The 26,440-nt window shown below is 41.3% G+C and overlaps 2 protein-coding genes and 1 pseudogene across 2 annotated transcripts; 2 read left to right on the plus strand and 1 right to left on the minus strand.

The window, feature by feature from the left end:
- Positions 1–659: 659 nt before the first annotated feature.
- Positions 660–758, minus strand: LOC138831418 (U6 spliceosomal RNA; annotated as a pseudogene).
- Positions 759–18,859: 18,101 nt separating this feature from the next.
- On the plus strand, positions 18,860–19,984 carry LOC138831405 (PRAME family member 8-like). The gene has a single exon (XM_070028504.1). The coding sequence runs from the start codon at positions 18,860–18,862 to the stop codon at positions 19,982–19,984; it is 1,125 nt and encodes a 374-aa protein (XP_069884605.1).
- Positions 19,985–20,209: 225 nt separating this feature from the next.
- Positions 20,210–25,979, plus strand: LOC138831406 (PRAME family member 12-like). Its single transcript, XM_070028505.1, has 3 exons — positions 20,210–20,217; positions 24,452–25,133; positions 25,248–25,979. The coding sequence occupies exons 1-3, from the start codon at positions 20,210–20,212 to the stop codon at positions 25,977–25,979; spliced, it is 1,422 nt and encodes a 473-aa protein (XP_069884606.1).
- Positions 25,980–26,440: the final 461 nt, after the last annotated feature.

Genomic DNA, 26,440 nt, shown 5'->3' on the forward strand with positions numbered 1-26,440 from the left:
TCTTCTTTATCTGTCTTTCTTTTTTGTTTTTTTCCACCTCCTGTTTTTTGCTGGGTGTTAGACTTTTTGTTGTTTTAGGTCTCTTGGTGAGATTATGCATTTGAACTTGTACTCTCTTGGTTGGGGAGAGCTGTGGAATTTCTCTACTGGCCCGTCCCCATCTTGGTCCCCCTCAAGTTTTTGCTTTTTTTAATCAGAAATAATTTTAATTTATCTGTCAAAATGAGTAGTACAGAAACTAAAGATATTTCTGGTGCTTGTCTGAAAAATTATAGTTTAAAATATTCTATATTCTATGTTTGTATAATGCCCATAATCTATTTTATTTTTTCCTAGATAGAAAACTTTGAATTGTACATTGTTTTATAATATACAGGTTCCTTAATAAATGTGTCCTTTCAGATTCATTCCATATAGAAACAGTTTAAGATTCCTTTTTCCTAGGTCCTTATAGTATATTTCTTTGGAATAAAATGAAAAGGTTGCCTAATTTCAAAAGTTTTGTAAAGATTATGCTATGTAAAGGCCTTTCTAAGGGGAAGATTTAATACACTCATGTCAAACCAACTTTTAGTTCTATGAATTACATATATTGTTACAATTGTAATTTTGTAATCAACATTTAATAATTGTTTTTCATTTCTTGCATCTGAAGAATGCAAAATATTGAATATTTCAAAAATTTTCATATCATCCTGTGCAATTGCCATGTTAATCTCTGTATTGTTGTAATTTGGTTATATGTGCTGCTGAAGCATGTAGTGTCCTCTAAAATTAAGTAGTTAATGATACAATGTTTTTTTTTTTTTGTCAGGTCGCAGGGCCTGATCTCTGGGTCTGGGCGGTGTCCCTTAGCTCTTCAGCTCAAGGTAGCGCTCTACCAATTGAGCCACAGCATCACATCCAGCTTTTTTCTTTTTTGCTTATTTAGTGCTGAGGAATCGAAACCAGGGCCTCAGGCATGCAAGGCAAGTGCTCTACCACTGAGCCACCTTCCCAGCTCCTAATGATGCAATCTTTATACAGGCTTATATCTTTGGGTGCCTATTTATAATAAGGAAATTTAATTGTTCCTAACAATGCTACTGATTTTATTTCCCTAAAATTCTCTGTATAATGGAAAAAAATTATATTGTTCAGTCGATTGCTCACATTTGCAAGTTTTTGTCAATGATTATTTTAAGTCTTTTTCATTCTAGATTTAATCATACTTTGAAACATTTGTTGCTAAGTTCAAAGCCGATAGCTTTTTCAAGTACTTATTTATCCAACTGAGTTAGCTTTGTGGAGCTAATGGATTCAAAGTAAGCCTTGTTTAAGAGCTACTTCTAAACTTCTGCAGCTTAAAATTTCGCAAATGAGGTCTTACTGGTACAAATGTCTGCCTGAGCCTTTACCTTTCTTCCATGTAGGAATAGACCAACAAGAATATCTTACCCTGACAGCATAGATTGTCTTACTGAAACAAAACGAATCTTAGTTGCAAGGGATCATAGAGACATGAACACTTCAGACAGAACTGTTCAGACTAGAAGGTAATTTATCAAAATAGAATTGTTTACTATATCTACCATTTCAAAAGTAGCTAAAGCAAAGAAGGTGAAAAAATTGTTCATATGCTTGATTACCTAATATCCTGACCTGACTACATTCCAACCAGATAGGAACTTACACTATTGCCTTTCTAACACCAAATATTTCCATAGATCCAGAAGAAGGCCATATGTTTCTTCTCAATATTAGGCCATATTATTTTTAATACCCCTCCCCTAATGATTAATGTAAGATTTCACTGCAGCAGAAGTGGGTCCAAAAAATAGTTCTTGGAAGGATAGATCCATGATATGTCTACCAAGGCCAGGAAAACTTGACTTAGAGGTCAAATGTAATTCAGAAAAACATTAATTGAGAAGATCCTTAGTGCTTCAAAACACTGGCATTTTAGTACAACATGGTACTGTGGTATAAAAATGTTGTCATTCTAAAATCAATGATAACCTACATTTAATCTTAAAGTGTATTCCTTTTCAAATGAACTTTTTGAAATCACATTTGCCAAAATAACATTCGATAAGTAGATGAAACTTAGTGACATTACAAGTTTTTCAAGTGTAGGGAGAAAGTTACAATAGAGTTGATTTATTTACCCAGCACTAATGCCAAACAGGTTCAACCATTAATTAAAGTCTAGAAATAGTACCTCGCACCATTTGTGTTGTTCAGTAGGTGCCTTCCAGAAATGTGTTAAATAGATCAGCCTCCCATATTTCAAACCCAAACGTTAGCTAATAAAGTAAATTTCATCACTTAATAAGGGACATTTTAAAAAGTCACAAATACTTGCCTTATCATATGTTGTTTTATGTTTTCCCTATCTGTCTAACATAGTAAGAAATATGATTTTAAGTCTTGAATATGGGTACTCATCTGAGATGTGACAAACAAAATCAATCTTCTATTTTTCTTATTCCTCTATAGTACTAAATCTTAGTTTTCTTCTTTTTCCAAACTGTATAGGTAGTAGAAAGTATTATCCCATGTGAAATAAAATAATCACACACTATTTTACAAAACCATTTATAAAAATTAGTAGTTAGGATTACATTCTAAGTCATTTTTAAACTTTCTTTTTGACTAAAGATTAATCTTCTAAATGGATGAGATTATAATCATGTCTAGGTGCTTCAGGTCTCCAGTCTTGCAAATTGTTATTACAGATGAATGAATTATGGAAATATAAGCTGACATCAGTTCAAGTATATGCAGGATTGAACTCCATGGAATGTATATAAACTTTTCAAAGTATTGACAGTTTAAGAGAATGACTATCAGGAAGTTGAAATCAGAGAGGAATAATAGTAAAGACATAGAATGAATTAAAAAATGGAACAAGGGGCAAGTACAGCTAGAATAGTCAATGTACACATGTGATAAAGGAAGTCATAAATCGGAAATAAGTCTTGGAGAAGGGGTTGTTTGAGAATGATAGAAGGAGCCACTGTGATCCAGGAGAATTAGATTATTAGATGGATATATTTAATTGTACCACACTTGCACATCCTTTTGAAACTCAGTTAAAAAACACAACAACAAATAAAAACACACAAAAAACACAACCAAACAGCAATCTCTAGAGAGTGTGAATATGACCTCTAAAAATTTTTAAGCAGTTAATAGAGGGCAGTCTTGGTAAAAGCAAACAAAGCTGCTCAAAGAGGGCAGTTTGGGGTAGGGGAGGATTATGAAGAGGTTTAAATAGATTGTCTAAGGTTATAAATCACCCACATCTGCTGTAAATATTATCTTTCTTCTGTGAGTTCTCTTTTTCTGAACTGCATACTCCTGTCCTGAACCACAATTGATATCTTGTGAAGATAGAATGTAAGAAACAAGGTCAAGAACCCATTACTCCACTGGAGAGATAACAATCATCTACGTTTTCTCTCATCTCTCTTCAGTATTTTTTTTTCATACTTTTAAGTCAGTTTATTTTGAATTACATTTTCCTTCTTTGTTATGGCAAAGTAATTGGTCAAATAATTCACTAAATATTATTTGCCATTTTTTTCTATCATGCTGTTTAATTGACTAAGCGAGTCCATTAAACTTTTCTTTTGCATTTGGTTGCCATGAAATAACATCTATGTTAATGAAGACAAATCTAATGTAAAATTTGTCTCCAGAAAACTAGTCCAAGAAGCTGTAATCACAAATATTTGGCTATGTTTTTCTTTTTTCTTTTACCTTGAAAGTCTCGTTGTGTCTAAAGTGCTCAGAAATAAGTACTCCATCATTTTTTGGTTCAATCAATTCTAACCTCAAAGATATATTTTGCTAACAAGATGCATAGAGGAAACTGAAAAATACTCCATTTTTATCTTCTCTCTTAAGACTCTCCTTAGATACCATATTAGGAACAGTGAAGTTATTTTTGCAAAATTATTTCAATAGATTATTTTTCTCTTGGTCTTCTATTTGCTCAACAAGATGTATGACGAATAGATTTAAATCACCCATATCTAGGATGACAGTGTCTGTGACAAAAGGACAATGATTCTGTGTCCTACTTCAATGTCCTCTTTTTAGCTCTTGCCTGATTTCTAATTAATCATAGCTTCGTGGCTTAAAGTCTGGTGAAGCTGAAGGACTCTAAGCGCTCAGCCACTGCTACATCTTCATAGTTTCTCTTTTAAATCTCTTTTAACTTGCCACATTTGGATGTGGAATTTATTTTCATGTCTTCATTCAATCAGTTCTGCATTGTAGTGAGCTAAATCCGCTGTGTAAAATCACGTTAGGTAGCAAAAATTTTAAGAAAATGTATATCAAAAAGTTTTAGCCTCCCTTCACTGCTGAAGCCAATACACTTACCCAGGGCTTCTAAGAACATTATTTCCTAATCTTTTCCATTTGCTCAATTCTTTTCTAAACCCAAAACTTTTTGCTCATGTAATAAGAGAATTCTTCACTATCTCATGTTAATAAGGATATTATATTTTGTATTTAATTTTTTGGGGGTGGATATTATATTTTGTGAGCCAATTAGAAATATGAAATCATTGGTTTCAAATACCCAATCAGATTTTTTTTTCTGTTTTACTCCTTCACGTGCAAAGACATTGGGGAAAGTATTACAAACAGAAAAGTGTAAACCCAATACCTTCTATCATTGTGGAGGGAATTTTCTCCCTATATATTTTGACCCAAATTATCTTTTTTTTTAGAAAATAACTGTTTGATAAACAAAGGTTAATTCACAAATTTTGATGCCTTCTTTTTTAAGAACTTTGTATTTAAATTCTACTAAAACCTTGTTTCACACAGTGAGAGTATATATCCTGGGTAAGGACAATTCGCAAGGGAATCTATAGGATTTACATCAAGTTTTCTGAGGTTTGTTTGTTTAGTATGAAAAAGAGCCATCTTCGCCCACATTGCTTCCTATCTACTACGTCTCCATGGATTTCTTTGCATGAAAGCCTAATAGCCCAGGCAATTTTAAATTTTCTTAATAGGCTTAGTTGTTAAAAATTTTGAACAATTAAAATTTACCTATTATAAGTTAAAAACTCTTTTGGAATTCTTTTATCAGAATGGCAAATTCACCAATCCTAATTCAACCTTTACCATAAAAATTTAACATGTTGTTTTCATGATTTTGTGTCCATGCAACAATTGTTTTCCAGTGGCCTTTTTATGTGTACATATGACTGTATAAGCTGATGCTTAGCAAAATGAACTCCAAGACATGGAAACAGATTTTTTTATTTGTGGTTGTTGTTTTTGATGTACTATGTTATTTCTATTTTCTTTGGGATTTTCCCTATGGTTTATCCCTGCTGTATTTGATTTTGTTACCCTGTGTATTGTGTATACATTTACCTTAATTAGGGAAGGGAAGAGGAACAACAAAGGGGCGAGGCAAAGGACAAAGGGCAAACCAATGCAACAGCAATACTCACAAGACAATATTTTGGAAATGTACATTACAACTTGTGAGGGGTGAAGGGGCGAAGAAAACTGAGAAAAATGAGGGAGGGATAACAAGTTTTAAAAGTTATGTATTCACTACCTTACAATTTCTGTTACCCCACTGTACATCATTTTGATCATAGAATTTAAAAAATAAGCTGCATAAAATATAATTTCACTGTATTGGTACAGTAATTATTATTGTTTATATGTTACTATTTTAAAAATCAATGCTGTTTGGCAACTAATTTGAATTAATTACCCCTTCTTTATCAGAGGGTCATCAACTTGAATGTTATCCAACTAGACAATATTTTCACAATACAATTGCCAATATTTTGAAAAAAGAATAAATTTAGTACTTTCTCGTACTAAAACTGAAAACAGATTAATTCTATGGAAACCCATAACTTTTAAAAGTAAATAAGTTTTAAGAGGACAGAATATATGTGTTCTTCAAAATTCTTATGACTAATAACTACTTCATTTTAAAATTCTCAACATTCCATACCTGGGATATTCAAAACAGTACCTGTTTGCATGTTATGAAATTCTGCATTAGATACAGTTTCCAATGAGGCGTTGCAGATTGAGAAGTCAACAGAAAAATAGCCACATTCTGGTAGAGGATAAAACTATGAAGCATCTGTAATAATTAATTCTTCAAGAGTAAATAATTGTTCATCATAGTAAGCAATTATTCCTATGACCATCAATCCCAAGATTTATGCCATAAAGTCACCCTAGACAAACAGTTTCCAACTTGTAAGGTGCACCTTAAAATTTCTTAATTCACATCATGAATAGCTTATCTCTATTGTGAAAAAATAGTACATCTCTGCTAATGTGATGCCCTCCTTGTAATGGAAAGAACACCACAATAAACTGAGCTGCATCATTTTTCCCCCAGTGGTATTCTTGAGATCAGAACACTTGCAAATATTATTTATATTTATACTTTTTAACTATCATGGATATTCAGGATGCTTAGATCAGAAAGTTATGGTTCAAAGCCCACCTAGGCAGGAAGGTTTTTTAGATTCTTATCTCCAGTAACCTTCTCAGAAAAAGCCAGACACAGGAGGCACTGAGGATGAAGTGGTAGGGCACGAGCATTGAGCATAAATAGGCTCAGAGACAGTGTCCCAGCCCAGAGGTCAAGGTTTAGGACAAGGCAATAAAACAAAAACAAAAATGAAAACAAACCCCAAACCTAACATTTTTACCATTGTATAAAGAAGCTCATAAATAAGGAAATGGCTTCCTGTGTTACATTTAGGAAGAAGAAAGGAGATGTCACACAATTACTCTCTTCATAACATATTATATTACACCCTCAAAAAATTGCTTGTTCCAAACTTATAAATTGCTGTCATCATTTGTTGGCAACTCTGTCTAGATTATTCACATTATCATGTTATACATGAACTGTTGGAATTATCTATTAACTAAATTCTAATTGTAACTCTTGAAAGTTTTTTCTAGGAAAATCATTTGTGAATTTTTCAATTAAACTGTCTACTTAAAAAGACTTTTGTGGTAGCCTATAAAACACGAAATTACAAATAAAACAAAAATATTTACTTTAAATCTCAATTCTAATTTAGCATGGTCTATAAAGTCCTACATTACATAACTGTGCTATTTCTCCAGGCTTAATCTTTTGTAATCATTCATCAGTTCTTTGGAATCCAACAGAATGATGCTTACTTACTTTCTCATTTTTCTGCATGGGAATCATGAGCATTTTGCATATAGGAATATTCTGTAATGAAGAGAGCATTTAAAACAAGTGAGGATTATATATGTGTTGCATTTCAATAGGAAACTTGACTTCTTAAAACTTAGTGACAAAATTAGCCCAAACTTCCAACTGTGTATTCCTTTCTTGTTGTTTGGATTGTTTTATTGAGACAAAACGATCCTACCTATTCCAAGGAAGGTATGACTATGTAATTCCACTCTCTAATCTCCTGTCTTAGTCTGAGTGCTCCAGTCTTGTATCACATTGCCCTGGCATAGTTTGTTGGTTTATTTAGTCTAGAAACATACTATTAATTCTGAACTTCTCTGATGATCTTATCCACTAGACTGACTGCTCAAAGTGTTTCTATACAATTTTCAAAGATGTTCTAACATTTGTCACAGAATATAAACATTTTCAGATGCACCTACAAGGTCTCTGATTCATTCCTCCATGGATCCGATCCCTTTAATAATTAGTTGACTCTCTTACTATATCTGGTCCCTACCTATGTAATATTCTCAATATTTTGGATAGAAAGTTCACTTGAGGACTTTCTAATATTAAAAATTGTCACTTGATTCTAGTCTTAATCAGGACATATTTTCTATTATTTTCTAACTTTTCTACGTATTCTGAGAATTGCTTCATTTTGTATTTGTGTGTGCACTCATAAGTGCCTCTGTGTGTATGTGTATGTTTATATGTATGTATGCAAAAGCCTCAAGCTCTTATTAGCAATCTTGCTCCTGACTGGTATTCTAGCATTTGGCTGGTTAATTATAAGTAGTGTCCCAAAGCCTGTTCAGCCCAGGCTGGATGCAAACTGAACTTCCCAGACTCCTTTACATCCTTAGGTTTTATTTTTTCCAGGAGTATCAACTTTTCAGCTACTAACATGTTTGTGAGTGTAAAGTCTAATATGTATCCCACATATTAAACTGAAGAATTCATATAAAGTTAGATATATATACACATTACATATCCTGAGTTTACACTGTTAGTAATGTGATTGTAAGCTGAGTGGTGATGAGATCTGAGAATTAGGGTTCAAAGAGAGCTCGGGTAGGAAAGTCCAGGAGACTATTTTTTCCAATAACTACCAGAAAACTGGAAGTTGCATTGTGGCTCAAGTGGGAGAGTACTAGCCTTGAGCTGAATAGCAGAGGGACAGCACCCAGTCCCAGAGTTGAATTGCCATGGTCAACAACAGCAAAAAAGAATATAAGAAAAAGAAAGAAATTTAATGTGATCGTAGCCACGAGGTTCAGTGCTAGGATAATCCCTGTTCTCTCAAGATAGACTCTTTTTTTCCAATTAAGGCTACGATCATATATCTGACTTGCATTGGGAACAGAATCATTCTTCATTCTACTTTTTACAAATTTATGTGATTAGAAAGCATGATTTAGAAAGGGAGTGGCCTCATGCTTCATGTTCCACTTAGGAGTAATGCTTTCTTTATATCACTCCCATAACTCTACATGCTGGACTTGGCTTCATTGTTTCAATGTTGTCTTAATTGTAGACTCTTCTATATTGTACTGAACCCTTATACTTAAACACAGCACTTTTCTTTCTCCTATTATTGCTATTGTGTCTCCTACTGTTCACTCATGACACTTGGAAAATTAATGCACAGCACATACACTCACAAAAAATGATCAGAGAACCTTCTTACCATTTAAAATTCGCCTTAATTTACAGAGCACTTAAGAAGCTTGAACAAAATGTTCTCATGGATAACGTATTTATAAGCAATTTAAATTTCACATTTACTCTTTTCTAAGTTTTCTCTGAAACACGTGTTACCACATGTCCAAATGTGTCCTTGTGCTATTTCAATTAACCCAGAAATCATTCATTTTATCTTTAGCAGCACCATAGATTGTTACTGGAAGTAAGTGGAATTAACTGTTACTGGAAGTAGAAACTTATCCCAGGAGAGGAATTGAAAATAGAGGAATGACAAAGTTCAAATTACCTTTTGCTTTCCTTTTTACTGTATAAGAAAAGAATCAAAGATTTGGGGAAACTCTGTCCCTTTTTTGAGTGTGTTCTTTACTCATATAAAACTTGTCGGTAAACTTCTAGTTGAGAGTATTAAAAAAGGAAACAATATGCCATTTGAAGGCCAGCATAGAACAAAGGAAATAACTTTGTTTTAAAAGTTTTCTACTGCACAGAAACAAAGCTATGGAGGTTTTAAAGTTTCTTATGGATGGATGTCTCAAACCTGAGATGAATCTCTTGTTGCACGAGTTAGTTATCAAACCCTTTATTCTGGTCCTGAGTTTTCCATAGCAATAAGGATTTCAAAAAAGCAGGTCCAGTGAGTATGATCAATAAAAAGATCCTATTCTCAAACCATTACTCCTTTAAGGAGGTCTCAAAGAAATACCTGAGGTTTATTTTATTTGCTAGTTTGTTCAGTTTGTGCTGGTTCTGGGGCTTGAACTCAGAGGTTGGAACCGGTCACTGTACAGTTGCCTTTCCTGCCCACCTGCTAAAATCTAAATACTCTACTGCTTGAGCCAAAACTCCACTTCTGGGTTTTTGGTCTTTAATTACAGATAAGTGCTTCATGGATTTTCCTGAGCAGGCTAAGTTTGAATCACAATCCTCTGGTCTCAACCTCCTGAGTAGCTAGTATAACAAGCATGAGTCACCAGCACCCGGCTACTATTTGCATTTAGTGCAGTTAATGGCACTAAGTAGAAAGAATGGAAATCAGAATCAAATTATGTGACATTGCAGCTTTTCAGAATAATTGAGGTAGCAATAAATATGTACTCCTTTTCCATTTTGTCACATTAATGACTCATGAGCTAGGAACCCTTACATTAGCATCCTCTTCCATCTGTGTAGGTGTATTTAGTATCAGGAAATATTCATAGAGAAATAGAGAAAAACAGATTTTTAGAAAGCAAAGGAGATTAGGTATGAAAGGACAGCATAGAAGGAGATACATTTATCACACAGAGATTAAGAACTAGCCTAAGAGATCTAGAATGCTGAAAGCAAAGAGGAATAAGACTAGTTGATAACCAGTTCTTCACTAACCAAAAATGGTTCCCTAGAATGTTTTCTGCTATACTTTAGTTACTATCATTTATTCCTTCCATCTGGAGTTATTCCTTCCCTTTTGTCCCAACCGTTAATTAGCCTATGCCTTTTTGTGCCATGACTGTACAAAAAGGTTTCAAAATCTCACTTAGACTACCCTTCTAATTGTGATTAGCAGTGAACACTCAAAATCATGGAATCTTTAAATTTCCATAATTAATCTTCACCTGACATCTAAGCACATTCCTGGCATTAAGTGCTGTGACCTTATGAACAAAACTTTTTTTTCAACACAGTATCCTAATATAGATAAAGTGCATGAATTAGGGACTATTGTCAGGTATCAGTATGGAAGGAGCAATTATATATTCCAAGTATGTGTTCTTTATTTTTCATTTGCTAACTAAATGTTGTTGTTGTTGTTGTTGTTGTTTTGCCAGTCCTGGGGCTTAAACTCAGGGATAGGGAATTATTCCTCAGCTTTTTTCCCCCGCAAGGATAACCCTCTACCACTTGAGGCACAGCACCATTTCTAGTGTTTCTTTTTCTGTTTAGGTGGTACTGAGGAATTGAACCCAGGGTTTCACACATGCTAGGCAATCACTGTACCATGAAACCACATTCCCAGAGCCCTAAATGAGTTTCTTAAGATGGCATTACACTTTCATTTTGTAACTATGTATCATAAATTTGGCCAGAAATTTTTGCTAGTAAAGGACATTTAACAGAATACTGAGTCTAGTATGTCTAGATGGACAATGAAGAACCGTCATGGTCTAGCCAGGCACAGAGGGGCTTACCTCATGGAGCTAGTACAACAGACTGAGCAAGAAAACTCCTGACCCACAGCCCACCTCCAGAATGGGAGGACCACCTTTGTTCCAGCCACATGGGGCGCTGGATCACCTCCTCCAGCACCTATCCAATCATTTCATGAGAGAAAGGAAAAAAAAAAGGTAGAAGGTCAAAATTACACTTAAGCCAGGTGTAGGTGGCTCAGTCCTATAATTCTAAGTACACAAGAGGCTGAGATATGAGGATCATGGTTCATAGCCAAACCAGGCAGGAATGACTGTGAGACTCTTATCTCCAAAAACCACCAGAAAAACAGAAGTGCTGCTGTGAGTCAAGTGCCAGAGCACGGGACTTGAGTTGAGGAACTCAGGGACAGCGCCTGGGCCCAGAGTTCAAGCCCCACGAATGACAAGAAGTGGACTTCCCACCACAAGAAGTGGACTGAATAGCACCCATTGTCTTAGGGAGCATTAATAACATACACCCTCTGAGCTCTTTCAGGGTATCTTCCTGTCATATGCTCACAGAATTGCTGAGAATCATATCTGAAGGCCCTCCCTCTGTGCCTGGCCCTGCTCCAGAGATCCCTCTGTATTAATCCCTTGTTTCCTAACAACTGTCACATGAGGAGATTCAAGTCCAATTGTCCAGGCCCAACCCATAGCTTCACCTGTGGTCAAGAATCGGCTGCTGTAGACTAAGAGTTTGGGACAATCCATCTAAAAAAAAAATGACTGAGCGTGGAACTATATGTCTACCATCCTAACTACAGAGGACACGGCCTGGTGGTGCATGCCTGTCACAGAGAGGAAGATTGCAATTCAGCCCAGGCTGAGCTTATATTGTCTCCATCTCAGAAATGTCCAAGACATAAAAGCTTGGCTCGCATGGTAGAAGGCCTGACTGACAAGCCTAAGGCTTTGATGTCAAACCCTAATATATAAAAAAGAATCAGAGGCCCAGTGCTGGAGGCTCATGCCTATAATCCTATCTACTCAGGAGTCTGAGATCTGAAAATCACAGTTCAAGACCTGGAGTGTGACCTATGTTGTTGCGCTCCATACTAGCAAGGCTCATATCCTTACTAAGTCTTGGCCATGGTCTCTGTCCCCCTGGGAAACCACCCCCTGTGGGCCACACTCCCATGTCCTCCCAAGCTCCCACTATCACTAACCCGACCCAAGAGAGTACATAGTTTCAGGGCACAGAGATCCCTTGTTCTTGTAATTTAACAAGGCTGAGTCCCCACAGAACTCAGCTGTGAAAAGCATCCAGCCTCCTTGTGATAACCCATTTCTACACACACACACACACACACACACACACACATCCAGACCGGTGATAGAACACTCGTCTTTGTAGCACCTGCAATTTGCCAACCGACCACTCAACTGAGTGCTGTCAATCTGTACAAGGAAAAGATGATCTCTCTTTCTCTGTCTCTGTCTCTCTATCTGTGTCTCTCTCTGTCTCTCTGTCTCTGTATCTCTCACTGTTTCTCCATGTCTGTCTCTGTCTCTCTCTTTCTCTTTGTCTTTCTGTCTCTCTCTGTCTCTTTGTCTCTGTCTCTGTCTTTGTCTGTCTGTCTGTCTGTCTCTCTCTCTCTCTCTCTCTTTCTCACACACACACACACACACACAAACAGACTCAGAGCTCTGCCTCTCCTGAGTTTGTTCAAGAGCAGAAAGACCAGGATCACCAGCGGAAGCTGGCAGAGCTGGGAAATGTGATCACCCTGTGAGAACTATTGACAGCTGGGGTGGGGGCGGCGGGAATAGGCTAATCTTATGTGCGTGTGGGGGGGAGTTCCTCCCAGATATTCACCTTCTGTTCTGACCCCCAGCATCCTCACCTCCTACTGGGATTTCTCTGGGACCCTCTTCAGGTGAAAAGGGTGACCAAGCACAGAATACAAGGGCTCACACAACAAGGGAGGGTCTATCTTCTGCATCCAACACCCCCACCCTCAGAAAAAAGGAAAAGAGCCCAGAAGGCAGGTGTAGACATGCTGCTCCCCACCTCTGACTAAAACCCCAGGTTCCCACCAGGGAGAAGGGTGCAGATGCACCACTGTTTGGCTCCCACTGCTCCAGGCTAGGGGCTCTTTGGTGCCCACTCCTCACCTAATCCTGCATCTCCCCGTTTCCTAGGACATTGGCCACTAGGGATGGGAGTGGGATCCTTGGTCAACACCCACCCCCACCCCTGGGGCACATTTGTGACAGGGCCTGGACCAAACTGTGGGGCATGGGGGAGGTGTGGCTTCCAGGTCAGGAGGGGTATGAGAGGGATATGGGGTCCCGGGGCGTGGGCCTGTGTGGCAGCCATTCACACATGCTGCTGGGAGAAGCTGTTGGGAGCTGCTCTGGGTTGGGTGAGCAGTGATGGCAGAGGTGTGGCAGACACTCAGGCCCAGAGAAGAGGACAGGGGTGCCAGGACCAGGTCAGGGCTGCAAGCCAGCTGGTGGCACACTGTGGCACCATTGCCTGAGGATTCCAAGAGGCACCGTGGGTCTGAGACAGCAGCACCAGGTTTGAAATGCTGCTCCTCAGGGAATGGGGGGAGGGAGCCAGGGCCTAGGCAGGCATGTGGTGGGGCTGATCAAGGCCTCTCCTCATAGGCCTCGAGTCTCTTGCTCACCACTCAGCCACCTCTACCTTCCTCAACTACTGGTAGTGGTATCAACCAACAGAGGGAATCCTGGTGAGACAGAGCATCATGGAATGTGGGCGTGGCCTATATTCGTATATCCCATTGGACACAAAGAACCATGAAAGAATGGGTTGTGGCTGGAATCCTGTGATGCAGGCAGAATTGGTGGAGTCAAGATGACAGCAGAACCTTTCCCAGGGAACTATGTACAATCCAGTTGGGGACAAGAGGGTGACCTGCTTTAGCCGGATGGATGCACAGATTCTTGTGTATGTCTGTTTGTTGTCAGTCCTGGTCCTTGAACTCAGGATCTATGGACAGTCTGTGAGCTGCTTTTGTTCAAGGCTGTCCCGGTACCATTGGAGCCATACGATTCTCCTTCTGGCTTTGTTGGCACAAGTTGGACAGGGGTCTCAAGGACTTTCTTGCCTAGGGTAACTTTGACCATGATCCTCCTATCACAGCCTTGTAAGTATCAAGGAGGATTGCTGAGAGTCACTCATGCCAGGTTAATCATTGGTCTTGCTAATGTTCTTGGATGGACCGGTGAGTACCCTATCCTCAGGTTAAAGTGTAGGAGCTAGAGATTACAATCCGAATCCTGGTCCTGCCACCTCCTAATGGCAGGAGATCATAAGAAACTCATTCTTATCCTTATGATTACCAATGGAATGTGATGTATGTCATGATTGAACGGGAAGTTCTTGAATGATTCTAGGACAAAATTATACACAGTTATATTATGGTACACTGATCGATTTTAATTAATACTTTATGAAGCATTTAAACAATCACATTCATTAAATGGAGGCATAATGAAATACCTGAGAATTGGGTGTCACATAATATAAAGGTGTCATTTTTTCTGCCAGGACTGGGATTTAGACTAATGGACTGGTTAACCCTGTTGCACTTTGTGGAAAGGGGAAGCTTGCCTCCTTGAAGTCTAAAAATTCAAGTCTGCTCCTTAGGCCTGAAATCAATCCCCACCACTAGAAAACGTCTTATTTGTGCACATTTTAAATATATGATTTATATTTGTGTACATATTTTGACTACATATTATGCTCACTGTAGTTATTCACTTTATTTTTTGTTTTAGTCATGAATTGACTGCTCATTTTATTAACTATTATGACATTTAGAACAGTGATTACATTGATTACATAGGATCCTCAGCTCTCCGCCTCCTGAGTACCTAGGATGATAGGCACGAGTCAGCAGCGACTAGCTTCCACTTCAAGTTTCTAAGTGGTGAATAGGAGGTAAAAGTCTCATGGGACCTTTTGTGTCTGGGATAGTTTTCAAACCAGATCCTCAGATCTAAGCTTCCTAATTAGGCAGGATGACAGACCTCAGCTACTACACACCTAGAACGTAATACTCTGTTGCTTCACGTAGTATGGTGTTACCCATGATCCCCACAGGTAAGTGTCAGTGCCTAGGCCCTGAGTTCAAGGCTCATGATCAAGAAGCATAAACCAAAACAATTTTCTGCAGGAGACAACTTACTAGAGTTAGGTATATATATAATTTTGGCCCTGACATGGGACATATCTGAGCCACAAGTTTCTCATCTGCACAATCATCTTACTTGTGGAGCTCTTGCAAGAACCAGATGAAAAAATGCACCCCGTGAAGGACTCAGCACACAACAACCCATGAAGGACTCATCACATACCTGTATCCCACATAATGTCATTAGAATTAGTGTTTTCATCAGTATTACCATTCTTTCAGAAACACACAAACAGACATGGAACCAACCCAGATGCCCCTCAGTAGATGAATGGATCAAGAAAATGTGGTATATATGCACAATGGAATTCTATGCCTCCATCAGAAAGAATGACATTGCCCCATTTGTTAGGAAATGGAAAAACTTGGAAAAAATTATATTAAGTGAAGTAAGCCAGGCCCAAAGAAGCATAGGTCCCATGGTTTCCCTTATTTGCAATATCTAGTATAGGTATGAGTCAAGCGGAAAAGGTCAGATAATGTGATGTTAGGAAAATGAACCCTTAAATATGTATTTTAATGTTTTCTTTTCATTCATGCATATGTTTCTAACGCATTTATAAGATTATTTCTTTGTTGCTTTGTATTTCCCTCCCCCACACTGTAACCCCCGCTTTCACTATATCTGATGTCAGTATAACATGTGGAGGAGATGGGGACAAACAAGTCGTTTAAGGATTCAGGTGGACCTGTTGCAACAAAGAGAAGTACAAAATGTCATGTCAAAACCAACTTTACAATGTCGGTGTGTGGGGGGGAGGGGGGTATAATTGGGTGGTGGGAGGGGGGAGGCTGGGAAGGGAGGTGAAGGGTAAACAAAGGAGGAGGCTGCAATGCTTGGTAAGAAATGTATGCATTATCCTGCCCATGTAATTGTAGCCCCTCTGTACAGTATGTTCTCAAATAAAATAAAATTAAATTTAAAAAAACAACAACAAAAAACTTCATTCTTATGCAAATGGCCCAAACCAGGCCACATTAAAACAGCACAACCCTGATCTCTGCGGCATTGATACCCTAGCTAAGGTATGGAGCCAACCCATTTGGCCCTCAGTGGATAAATTAATGAGGAAAATATGGTATATATATCCCATGGAACTTTATGCTTCCATCAGAAAGAATGTTATTTCCCTACGCTTGTGGAAATGGAAGACTTTGAGAAAATTACACTAAGTAAAGTAAGCCAGACCCAAAAAAACAGAATGCACGGTTTCCCTCATTTGTTATCATTCAAATGTGCCTATAAATTCTACGGTAAATCCAAAGGATAGTAAAAGACTTGAACATGATTAATCAAACAGCCTTGTAAATACTCACACAGTGAGAAGAAAGGAGGATATGCTTAGAAAAGGATCACAAGGTTTCAATTTGCATGATGGGATCATATAAAATGATGCTAATCAAAATGAACTCTAAGAAATGGAAGCTAGCCCGATTTTATTGCCTCTCTGTTCCTTTTATTTCATTTTTCTTTCTTTTTTTGCCTCTTTTCATTGTTTTTTATTTCTGTGCCTTTGTCTTGTATGCACATTTATCTCATTTGGGAGAGGATGGGGAAGCATGGAAATGGTGGGAAATGAACTTTACACTTTGGAGGGGAGGTCAGTGGGAAGGAGAAAAAGTGGAAGGAATGAAGGACACCGTTTTAGAGGAAATGTACTCAAATTGTAATCCTTCTGGATATCATCTTCACAATTAAATTTAAAGGTTAATAGAAAGCTTCTCAACGACTTTCTGGTCAGACTGGCTTTGAACTGCCATCCTGACATCTAGTCTTCCTGACTAGGAGAATTAAAGGTGTGAACCACCAAAGTCCTGTGTAAGTCAATATTCTTTCTTTTTCCCTCCTTTCCTCTCTCCCTCCCTCCCTCTCTCCCTCCCTTCGTCCCTCCCTAACTTCCTTCCTTCCTTCCTTCCTTCCTTCCTTCCTTCCTTCCTTCCTTCCTTCCTTCCTTCCTCCCTCCCTCCCTCCGTCCCTCCCACACCTCTCCTCTCCTTTCTTTCCTTCCTGCCTTCCTTCGTTTTGGTGTGCTAGGTGAACAGGAGGTGAATATTTTTTATTCTCAAGTCATGTTTCATCAAATCGCAGTGACTACAGTTTAACTACTGAGAATTCTCATCCAAGAGTACGCATGAGCTTAAGAAATAAATTTAATGTTCTCATGAGGGAGCATTCAGTATTTGATGGAAATTCCCCTACACAACATCTTTTCAGCAAAATTAGATCTATGTATGTTGGACCTTGATGCTGGTTTGTTTCAGGTTTTTTTGTGCCAGTTGTGATTATCTGTTAAAATCTTAGAAAAAGAGAGGGCCTCTTTGTCTTGTCACTCAAAGGAAAATTAGCTGCTGCTGTCCAGTGTATCACATCTGTAGTCATACACACTCAGGAGGCTGAACTCTGAGGTTCATGATTCAAAGCCAGCAACACAGATGAGTCCAAGGGACTCTTGTCTCCAGTAAATCCATCAAGAAACAGAAGTGGAGCTGTGGCTTGAGTGGTAGGCCATCAGCCCTGAGGGAAAAAGCCAAGTCAAAACAAGAGGCCCTGAGTACCTTCATATAAGGAGAGAGACAGGGAGGGAGAGGGGGGGAGACAGAGAAAGAAGAGAGAGAGAGGAGAGAGAGGGAGGGAGGGAAGAAGGACGGAGGGTGACATAAGAGAAGGCAGACAGGAAGGAAGGAAGAAAGTGAAGAAAGGAGGATGGAAAGGAAAGAAAGAAAAAAGGGAAGAAGACAGAATAAAAAGAAGGAAGGAGGGAAGGAGGGAAAGAAGAAAGGGAAAGAAATAAGGAAATTTGTAGAACTCGTTGTGAATGCTATAAGGTTGGACTGAGTGATTTTCTTTGAGCCTTTTGCTGGCTCAGGGCAGAGTAACATTGGTGGAAATGTCTGGAGGGAACAAGATATAAGGGAGGGAAGTCTCTGTGTCCATTTTATTTCAGATTTGAAAGAGAAGCTTGACTCAGTGGGTCCAGTCTATAATGCCATTGGTTTTGTCCCGGAATCCCAGTTTGAATTAATCTGGAAGGTGGCACCTTTCCAGATGTGCTGGATGTGTCTCAGAAATCCCATCAGAGGCTGCTCTCTGATTAGTGGATCTGCAGTGCTGTGGGTGGGGTTGGATTATAAAGATGCACAGGGTCAAGAAAAGAGCAGAGTACTCTGGAGTCTGCAGTGGGTGCCTGGCCGTGCTGGGAGGCAGAGAGCCCCCCACAACTGGCCCACTTCTAATCCACATCTCATCCATCAAGATGAGCCTCAGGAACCCACCCTCCTTCCAGCATCTGGCCATGCAATGCCTACTGAGCAACCCATCCTGGGCCATCTTTGCCATGGAGACTCTGCCGGTACTGGTCTTCCTTTCACTCTTCATGGAGGTCTATGCCAGGGCCCACACAGAGGTGCTGAAGGCCCTGGTCCAGGCCTGGCCCTTCCACTGCCTCCCCCTGGGGGACCTGGCAGAGTCTCCAGACCTGGAAACCTTCAAGGCTCTCCTGGATGGGCTCGACCTGCTACTAGCCAAGAAGGATAGCCCTAGTCGGGGGAAACTGCAAGTGCTCAGTCTGCGGAAGGAGCACCCCAACATCTGGACATGAGGGTACCCTTCGATGGCCCGTATCACTTCTCCAGACATCCTGACTGACAAGCCAACAGAGAGCCACTGCTCAGGGATGACTAAAGAACAGCCCTTGATGATCACCATGGATCTGACCATCAAAGATGGCACACAGGATGCTCTCCAAGTCCACCTGTTCCACTGGGCCAGGGAGAGGAGAGAAAGAGTTCAGCTGTGCTCCAGGAAGCTGCAGATTTGGTCTGACTCCATCTCTGAAATCCAGAAGGCTCTGCATGTGGTGAGGCTGGACTCCATCCAGGAACTGGTGGTGAGTGAATTCTGGAATCGAGAGACTATGAAGATCTTTGCCCCTTATCTCAGCCAGATGAAGAACCGTCACCTCCTGAAGCTCTCCAAGATGCGTGCCGACTTCTACACTGCCAGCCAAAAGAACTCTTGGTATTCCTGGAAAATTAGGGCCCATCTAGGCCAGCTGCAGCATCTCTGGGAGCTTCATGTGCACGAAGTCCTCTTCCTTTATGGAAAGCTGCCTGCTGTCCTCAGGAGCCTGAGGCCTTTGAAGGCCTTGTCTCTGAGCACCTGTGCACTGCAGGAGGCCGACCTGAGGTGTCTGTCCCAGGCTCCCTGCACCAGGCAGCTCCAGCACCTGCAACTGACCAGTTTGTTCATGGATAACTCCAGTCCTGAGTCCCTGCGAGACCTGCTGGAGCAGGTGGCCAGCACCCTGGAGACCCTGGCCCTGGAGGACTGTGCCTTCACGGATGCCCATCTCTCGGCCATCCTGCTGGGCCTGAGCCAGTGCTCCCAGCTCCGCGTCTTCAGTGTTTATGGGAACCACATCTCCATGGCTGCCCTGTACAACCTCCTGAGCCACACGGCCAGGTTGGGCCACTTAAGCCGAGGCCTCTATCCTGCCCCTCTGGAGAGCTACCGCCCTCAGGAGTGGGGGCTAGGGAACATCGACCCTGAGAGACTTGCCCTGGTTCTGGCAAGCTTGGGGCAGGTATTGAGAGACTTGGGGCCAACCCAGAGTGTCCAAATCTGTACTGATTTCTGCCATCACCAGAACAAGTGCCAGTTCTACAGCCTGGGCCCAGATGGTTCCTGGGTGCTCACAGAGGAGGGGCTTCCCAGCCTTTCTGCTCTGTCTGTGTAGTCGGGCTCCTCTCTTCTGGAATCTCTTCTCAGCATCAGAATAAAAGCCATGACATAAGAGCATTCTCCAGGGCCACAGACCCAAATGTTCAGCGTGGGTGGAAGAGACAGGGCTTATTGAGCAACCTGAGCAACTCCCTTTTTACTTAAGACCCCAGCTCAGTTCTGCAACTTAGCCCTTGACCTAAGCCAGCCACAGACAGTCCTGGGAACCCTGGATACCAGGATGTCGAAGTATCTGAAATAACCTTGCACAGACAATCCTGGGAACCAGAGATGCCAGGATGTCAAGGTATTTGAAATTCCAGAACAGCCCTTCCTGGGGTCTGGTGACCATTCTCTGAACTGGACACCCTGCAGTTTAGCACGCATCCTCTTGAAGACTCCCATGTGCAAGCCGACCAGTGCAAATTACGTCAGCCCCCTGGATCTAACCAACAACCTGTTTCTGGTCCTTTCTCTCTGTGTAGTGTGCCAATCATACTATGGAGTTGTTTTATGATTTTCCCGGGGAGTGTAGTGATTTGTTACAAGAGGATATGATTATGCAAAGCCCCTGCCTTCCCTAAAAAGTGTACAACAGGTGCTGTAACCCTGGGCTTGGGGCCTCTCAGCATTGTCAGCTGCTGACTTGTACACAGCGGGACTGGGGAGAGGGGTTGAGAGGGGGAGGGGAATAGCGAGACCAAGCTTCAGTTTGCAGTAAAGACTCCTTTGCTTTTACATTGGTGATGGTCTCTGGTGGTCTTTTCGGTAAGGATTTCCGAATCAAGGTTTCCCTTATGATCCTGAGATTTTCAGGTCAATTGTAGCTCTGGAGCCCCAGGTGTCTGTGGGTACTTTCGGGGTACATGTTTCCTGTGCACCAACCATCAGAAATCTCAAATGAATTCTGCCTAGAAAGAACTCAAATATAATCTAGTCTTTCTAAATCGTTGTAAGCAAACATCTGACTGTGTACAGTTTTCTTTTTTTTTTTAATTTAATTTTATTTTATTTGAGAACATACTGTACAGAGGGGCTACAATTACATGGGCAGGATAATGCATACATTTCTTACCAAGCATTGCAGCCTCCTCCTTTGTTTACCCTTCACCTCCCTTCCCAGCCTCCCCCCTCCCACCACCCAATTATACCACCCTCCCCCCTACACACCGACATTGTAAAGCTGGTTTTGACATGACATTTTGTACTTCTCTTTGTTGCAACAGGTCCACCTGAATCCTTAAACGACTTGTTTGTCCCCATCTCCTCCACATGTTATACTGACATCAAATATAGTGAAAGCGGGGGTTACAGTGTGGGGGAGGGAAATACAAAGCAACAAAGAAATAATCTTATAAATGCGTTAGAAACATATGCATGAATGAAAAGAAAACATTAAAATACATATTTAAGGGTTCATTTTCCTAACATCACATTATCTGACCTTTTCCGCTTGACTCATACCTATACTAGATATTGCAAATAAGGGAAACCATGGGACCTATGCTTCTTTGGGCCTGGCTTACTTCACTTAATATAATTTTTTCCAAACCTTTCCATTTCCTAACAAATGGGGAAATGTCATTCTTTCTGATGGAGGCATAGAATTCCATTGTGTATATATACCACATTTTCTTGATCCATTCATCTACTGAGGGGCATCTGGGTTGGTTCCATGTCTTAGCTATGGTAAATAATGCTGCAATAAACATTGTTGTGCTGGTAGCTTTAGTGTGGTCTTGTTTGTAAACATTTGGGTAAATGCCCAAAAGTGGGATTGCTGGATCATAGGGGAGATCTATGTGAAGTCTTTTGAGGAACCTCCATACTGCTTTCCAAAGTGGTTGAACAAGTTTACATTCCCACCAACAATGAAGTAAGGTTCCTTTCTGTCCACATCCCCTCCAGCATCTGTTGTTGTTAGAGTTCTTGATTTTTGCTGTTCTAACTGGAGTGAGGTGATATCTCAATGTTGTTTTGATTTGCATTTCTTTTATGGCTAGGGATGTTGAACATTTCTTCATGTGTCTATTGGCCATCCTTCTTTCTTCTTCAGATAAGTTTCTCTTTAAGTCTTTCGCCCACTTATTTATTGGGCAGTTGTTTCTTGACCCCGAATAGCTAAAACGCTCCTCAATGGAAAGAACACTGCTGGAGAAATATCAATACCAAATTTCAAACTCTACTATAAAGCCCTAGTAATCAAAACAGCTTGGTATTGGCATAAGAACAGACCTCAGGACCAATGGAATAGAATTGAAAACCCAGAAATGAACCTACAGACCTATAGCCATCTAATCTTCGATAAGGAAGCTAAAACAATAGAATGGAACAAAGACAGCCTCTTCAGTAAACGGTGCTGGCAAAATTGGTTAACTACATGTAAAAAAACTAAAGCTAGATCCTTATATATCACCCTGCACCAGAATCAACTCCAAATGGATCAAAGACCTTGCAGTCAAAGCAGACACTCTGAAAACATTACAGGATGGAATAGGAGAAACCCTAGGTCTCCTTGGTTCAGGCCGAAATTTTCTGAATAGAGACCCGGAAGCACAACAAATCAAAGAAAGGTTGGACGAATGGGATTGCATAAGGTTGCAGAGATTCTGCAGGGCAAATGACAAGATTTTTACTAGCCATACAACGGACAGGGTCTCATATCTAAAATATACTGTGTACAGTTTTCTATGTCTACACATCAATTAATTCATTTCCAAAGAAAAGAGAACAGTAAGCAGAAGGATGTCATTTCTCAGAATCCAAAAATCAGAGTACTGCTTCTGCCCAGAATTCTAGCTCCTGAACTACTTACAAATCTGAGAATCACAGTTCAAAGACAGCCTGGTCAGGAAAGTCCACGAGACTCTTATCTCTAGTGAACCACCAGAAAATCAGAAGTGGAGCTGTGGGTCAATGTGGTAGAGTACTGGCCTTGAGCAAAAGAGCTCTGCATTCAAAGTCAAGATCAGTAACAACAACCCAAAGAGATTAAGTCACCCCTCAGGCTCAGGCTGGTGTCTCACAGCTGTAATTATAACTAGTCTGGAGATCACAATCTGAGGATCCTAGTTCACCTTCAATCTGGGCAAGAGCCTCTTAGACTCATATCTCCAATTAGCCACCAAAAGCTTGAAGTGGAATCTGTGGATCATGTGGTAGATTGCCAACTTTGAATGGAAAGAGCTGGGGGACAGACAGTGCCAGACCATGAGTTCAAATCCCACTAGAAGCACATACACACAGACACAAACACACAGACACACACACAGACCCCCCCACACACACACTGAAAGAACAAAGAAGAGAAAACCAGAAAGCATGAAAAGAAGAAATAATATTGCCTTCTTAGAGACTGAAAGCATTTTTTGAATGAATAAATAAAATAACTGAATTAATGAATATGTGTGTCCTGCTATGTGAACGATACTTACAAAGAGCAGTCAAATGCCCTTTTTATCTTCCAAATCTGATACTGAACCACAGGGTTGGTGATATCAGCTGTTCCCAGCATGTACTGAACACAACAGGTTGAGACCTTAGAAAGAGAGAGGGCCTCTGTCCTGTCCTACAAAAGAAACTAGCTGCTGGCGCCTAGTGTATCACTCCTGTAATCCCAGGCAAAGAGGAGTCTGAGCTCTGAGGTTCATGGTTCAAATCCAGCGAAGCAGATGAGTCCAAGGGATTCTTGTCTCCAGTAAACCCACAAAAACAGAAGTGGAGCTGTGCTTGAGTGCTCGGCCATCAGCCTTGAGGGAAAAAGCCAAATAAAACAACAGGCCCTGAGTACTTGATACAAGGAGAGAGAGGGCAGGAGGGAGGGAGGGATGGCGAGAGAGAAGTTGAGAGAGAGCAGAAAAAGGATAGAAAAAGAAAAAAGAGACAGAGAGAAAGGGTGAGAGAAAAAGAGCAAGAGCAAGAAAGAGGGTGAGAGAAGAGAAAAAAGAGAGAAAGGGCAAGAGGGAAGGAGAGGGGCAATGTAAGCAAAGGAGGACAGGAAGGAAGGAAGTGAAAGAATTTTCTAGAAAAGTGTTTGTGGATGCTATCAGATTGGGCTGGCTGATGTTCTTGGAACATTTGCAGGCTCAAGGCAGTGAGATATCTGTGTAACTTTCTCAAAAGGTTAACAAATAAGGGCCGGAATTGTTGTGTGTGTGTGTGTGTGTGTGTGTGTGTGTTGTGTGTGTGTGTGTGTGTGTGTGTTGTGTGTGTGTGTGTGTTACACATTTGAATGGAAGGCTGGGCTCAGTGGGTCCTGCCTTTAATCCTATCAGTCTGGGTAGAATCTCTGTTTAAATTAATCTAGATGATTAGATCCAGACAGGGTGTGGTGGGTGTTACTCAGGAAATCCCATCAGAATCTGCTCTCCATTGGTAGTTACACAGAGGGGGAGGGTGGGGCTAGGATATAAAGATGCCAAAGAGCCAGAAAAGAGCAGAAGCCTGGAGTCTGCTGTGATTGCCTGGCCCTACTGAGATTCAGAGTGTCCTGCAACACCTGGTCCATATCTACTCCACTTCTGGCCTGTGAAGATGAGCCGCAGGACCCTACCCTCGCTCCAGCATCTGGCCAGTCAGAGTCTGCTGAGCAACCAGGCTCTGGCCGTCTCTGCCCTGGAGGATCTACCAGTGTTGCTGTTCCCTTCGCTGTTCATGGAGGTCTATGCCAGGGCCCACACAGAGATGCTGAGGGCCTGGTGCAGGCCTGGCCCTTTCCCTGCCTCCCCCTGGGGGACCTGGCAGAGTCTCCAGACCTGGAAATCCTCAAGGCTGTCCTGGATGGGCTCGATCTGCTACTGGCCAAGAAGGAGCACCCCAATCGGTGGAAACTGCAAGTCCTCAACCTGCGGAAAGAGCACCCCAACATCTGGATACAGGGCTACCCTTCAATGGCCCAAATCTCATATCCAGATGTCCTGACTGACAGGCCAACAGAGAGCTGTGGTAAAATGACGACTGTAGAGCAGCCCTTGATTTTACTCATGGACCTGACATCAAAGATGGTGCCCAGGATGCTTTCCAAGGCCCACCTGCTCCAGTGGGTCAGGGAGAGGCAAGAACAAGTCCAACTGTGCTCCAGGAAGCTGCGGATTCTGTCCGGCTCCATCTATAAAATCCAGAAGGCTCTACGTGTGGTGAGACTGGACTCCATCCAGGAGCTGGTGGTGAGTAATTCCCATGTCCAGAAGTTCTGAAACATTTGTCCCTTACCTGGGCCAGATGAAGAACCTTCACATCCTCACCTTCTCCAAGATGTGTGGCAGCTACTTCACTTCCAGCTCCAGGAATGGCTGGTGTTCCTGCAAATTTGGGGCACAGCTGGGCAGCTGCAGCATCTGCAGGAGCTTTATGTACACGATGTCTGCTTCCACTATGAAAAGCCGCCCTCCATCCTCAGGACGCTGACGTCCTTAAAGACCTTGTCTCTGAGTTCATGTCTGCTGAGCGAAGCTCACCTGAGGTTTCTGTTCCAGTGTCCCTGCACCAAGCAGCTCAAACACCTGCGTCTGAGGAGCCTGTCCACGGTCTGCTTCAGTCTTGAGACCCTGCTAGACCTGCTGCAAGGAGTGGCTGGCACCCTGGAGACCCTGGCCCTGGAGGACTTAGCCTTCACGGATGTCCAGCTCTCGGCCTTGCTGCCCGCCCTGAGCCAGTGTTCCCAGCTCAGGTTCTTCAGCTTCTATGGAAACCATATCTCCATGGCCGCCCTGCAGATCCTCCTGAGCCACACGGCCCAGATGGGCCATTTGAGACGAGGACTCTATCCTGCCCCTCTGGAGAGCTACTACCCTCAAAATCAGTGGCCATGGGACATCCACCGGGAGAGATTTGCCCAGGTTCTTGCTGTCTTGGCACAGACTTTGATGGACATGAGACCAAGCCATAAAGTCCAGATCTGTACCAAATTCAGTCATTACCTGAACAAGTACCGATTCTATACCCTGGAGTCAAATGGCTCCTGGCTGCTCACAGAAGAGCATCTTTCTGGCCTTTCTACTCTGTCTTTGTAGTTGTGCACCTCTCTCCTAGAATTGATTCCTAGCAGCAAAAATGAAAGCCAGGAAGAGCATTCTCCAGGGGGCACAGACCCCAGTGTTCAGTGTGGATGGAAGAGACAGGGCAACTGGTCCTGACTTTGTCAGTTCAATTGTAACTCTGGAACCCCAGGAGTTTGTGAGTGCTTTGGGGTTCCATGTGTCCTGTGAACACAGCAGCAGGAATCTGGAGTCAATTCTGCCTGGAAAGAACTGGATCATGATTTTGTTTTTCTGAATGGTTGTAAGAAAACCCCTAAGTTGTGGAATAATCCCTTACCATCTATAATTTTTTGTATCGATCAAAAATAAAAAAGTGAAAAAGCATGAGTAGAAAGATATCATTTCTCAGCACCAAAGAATGAGGCGAGTGTGCATACCTAGAACCTTAACTCTGCAAGTCGGAGATCTGAGCGTTTCCATACATAGGCAGCCTG

The sequence above is a fragment of the Dipodomys merriami genome, unplaced genomic scaffold (assembly GCF_024711535.1).
Source record: "Dipodomys merriami isolate MVZ:Mamm:240054 unplaced genomic scaffold, mDipMer1.0.p SCAF_195, whole genome shotgun sequence".
NCBI classification, from domain to species: Eukaryota; Metazoa; Chordata; class Mammalia; order Rodentia; family Heteromyidae; genus Dipodomys; species Dipodomys merriami.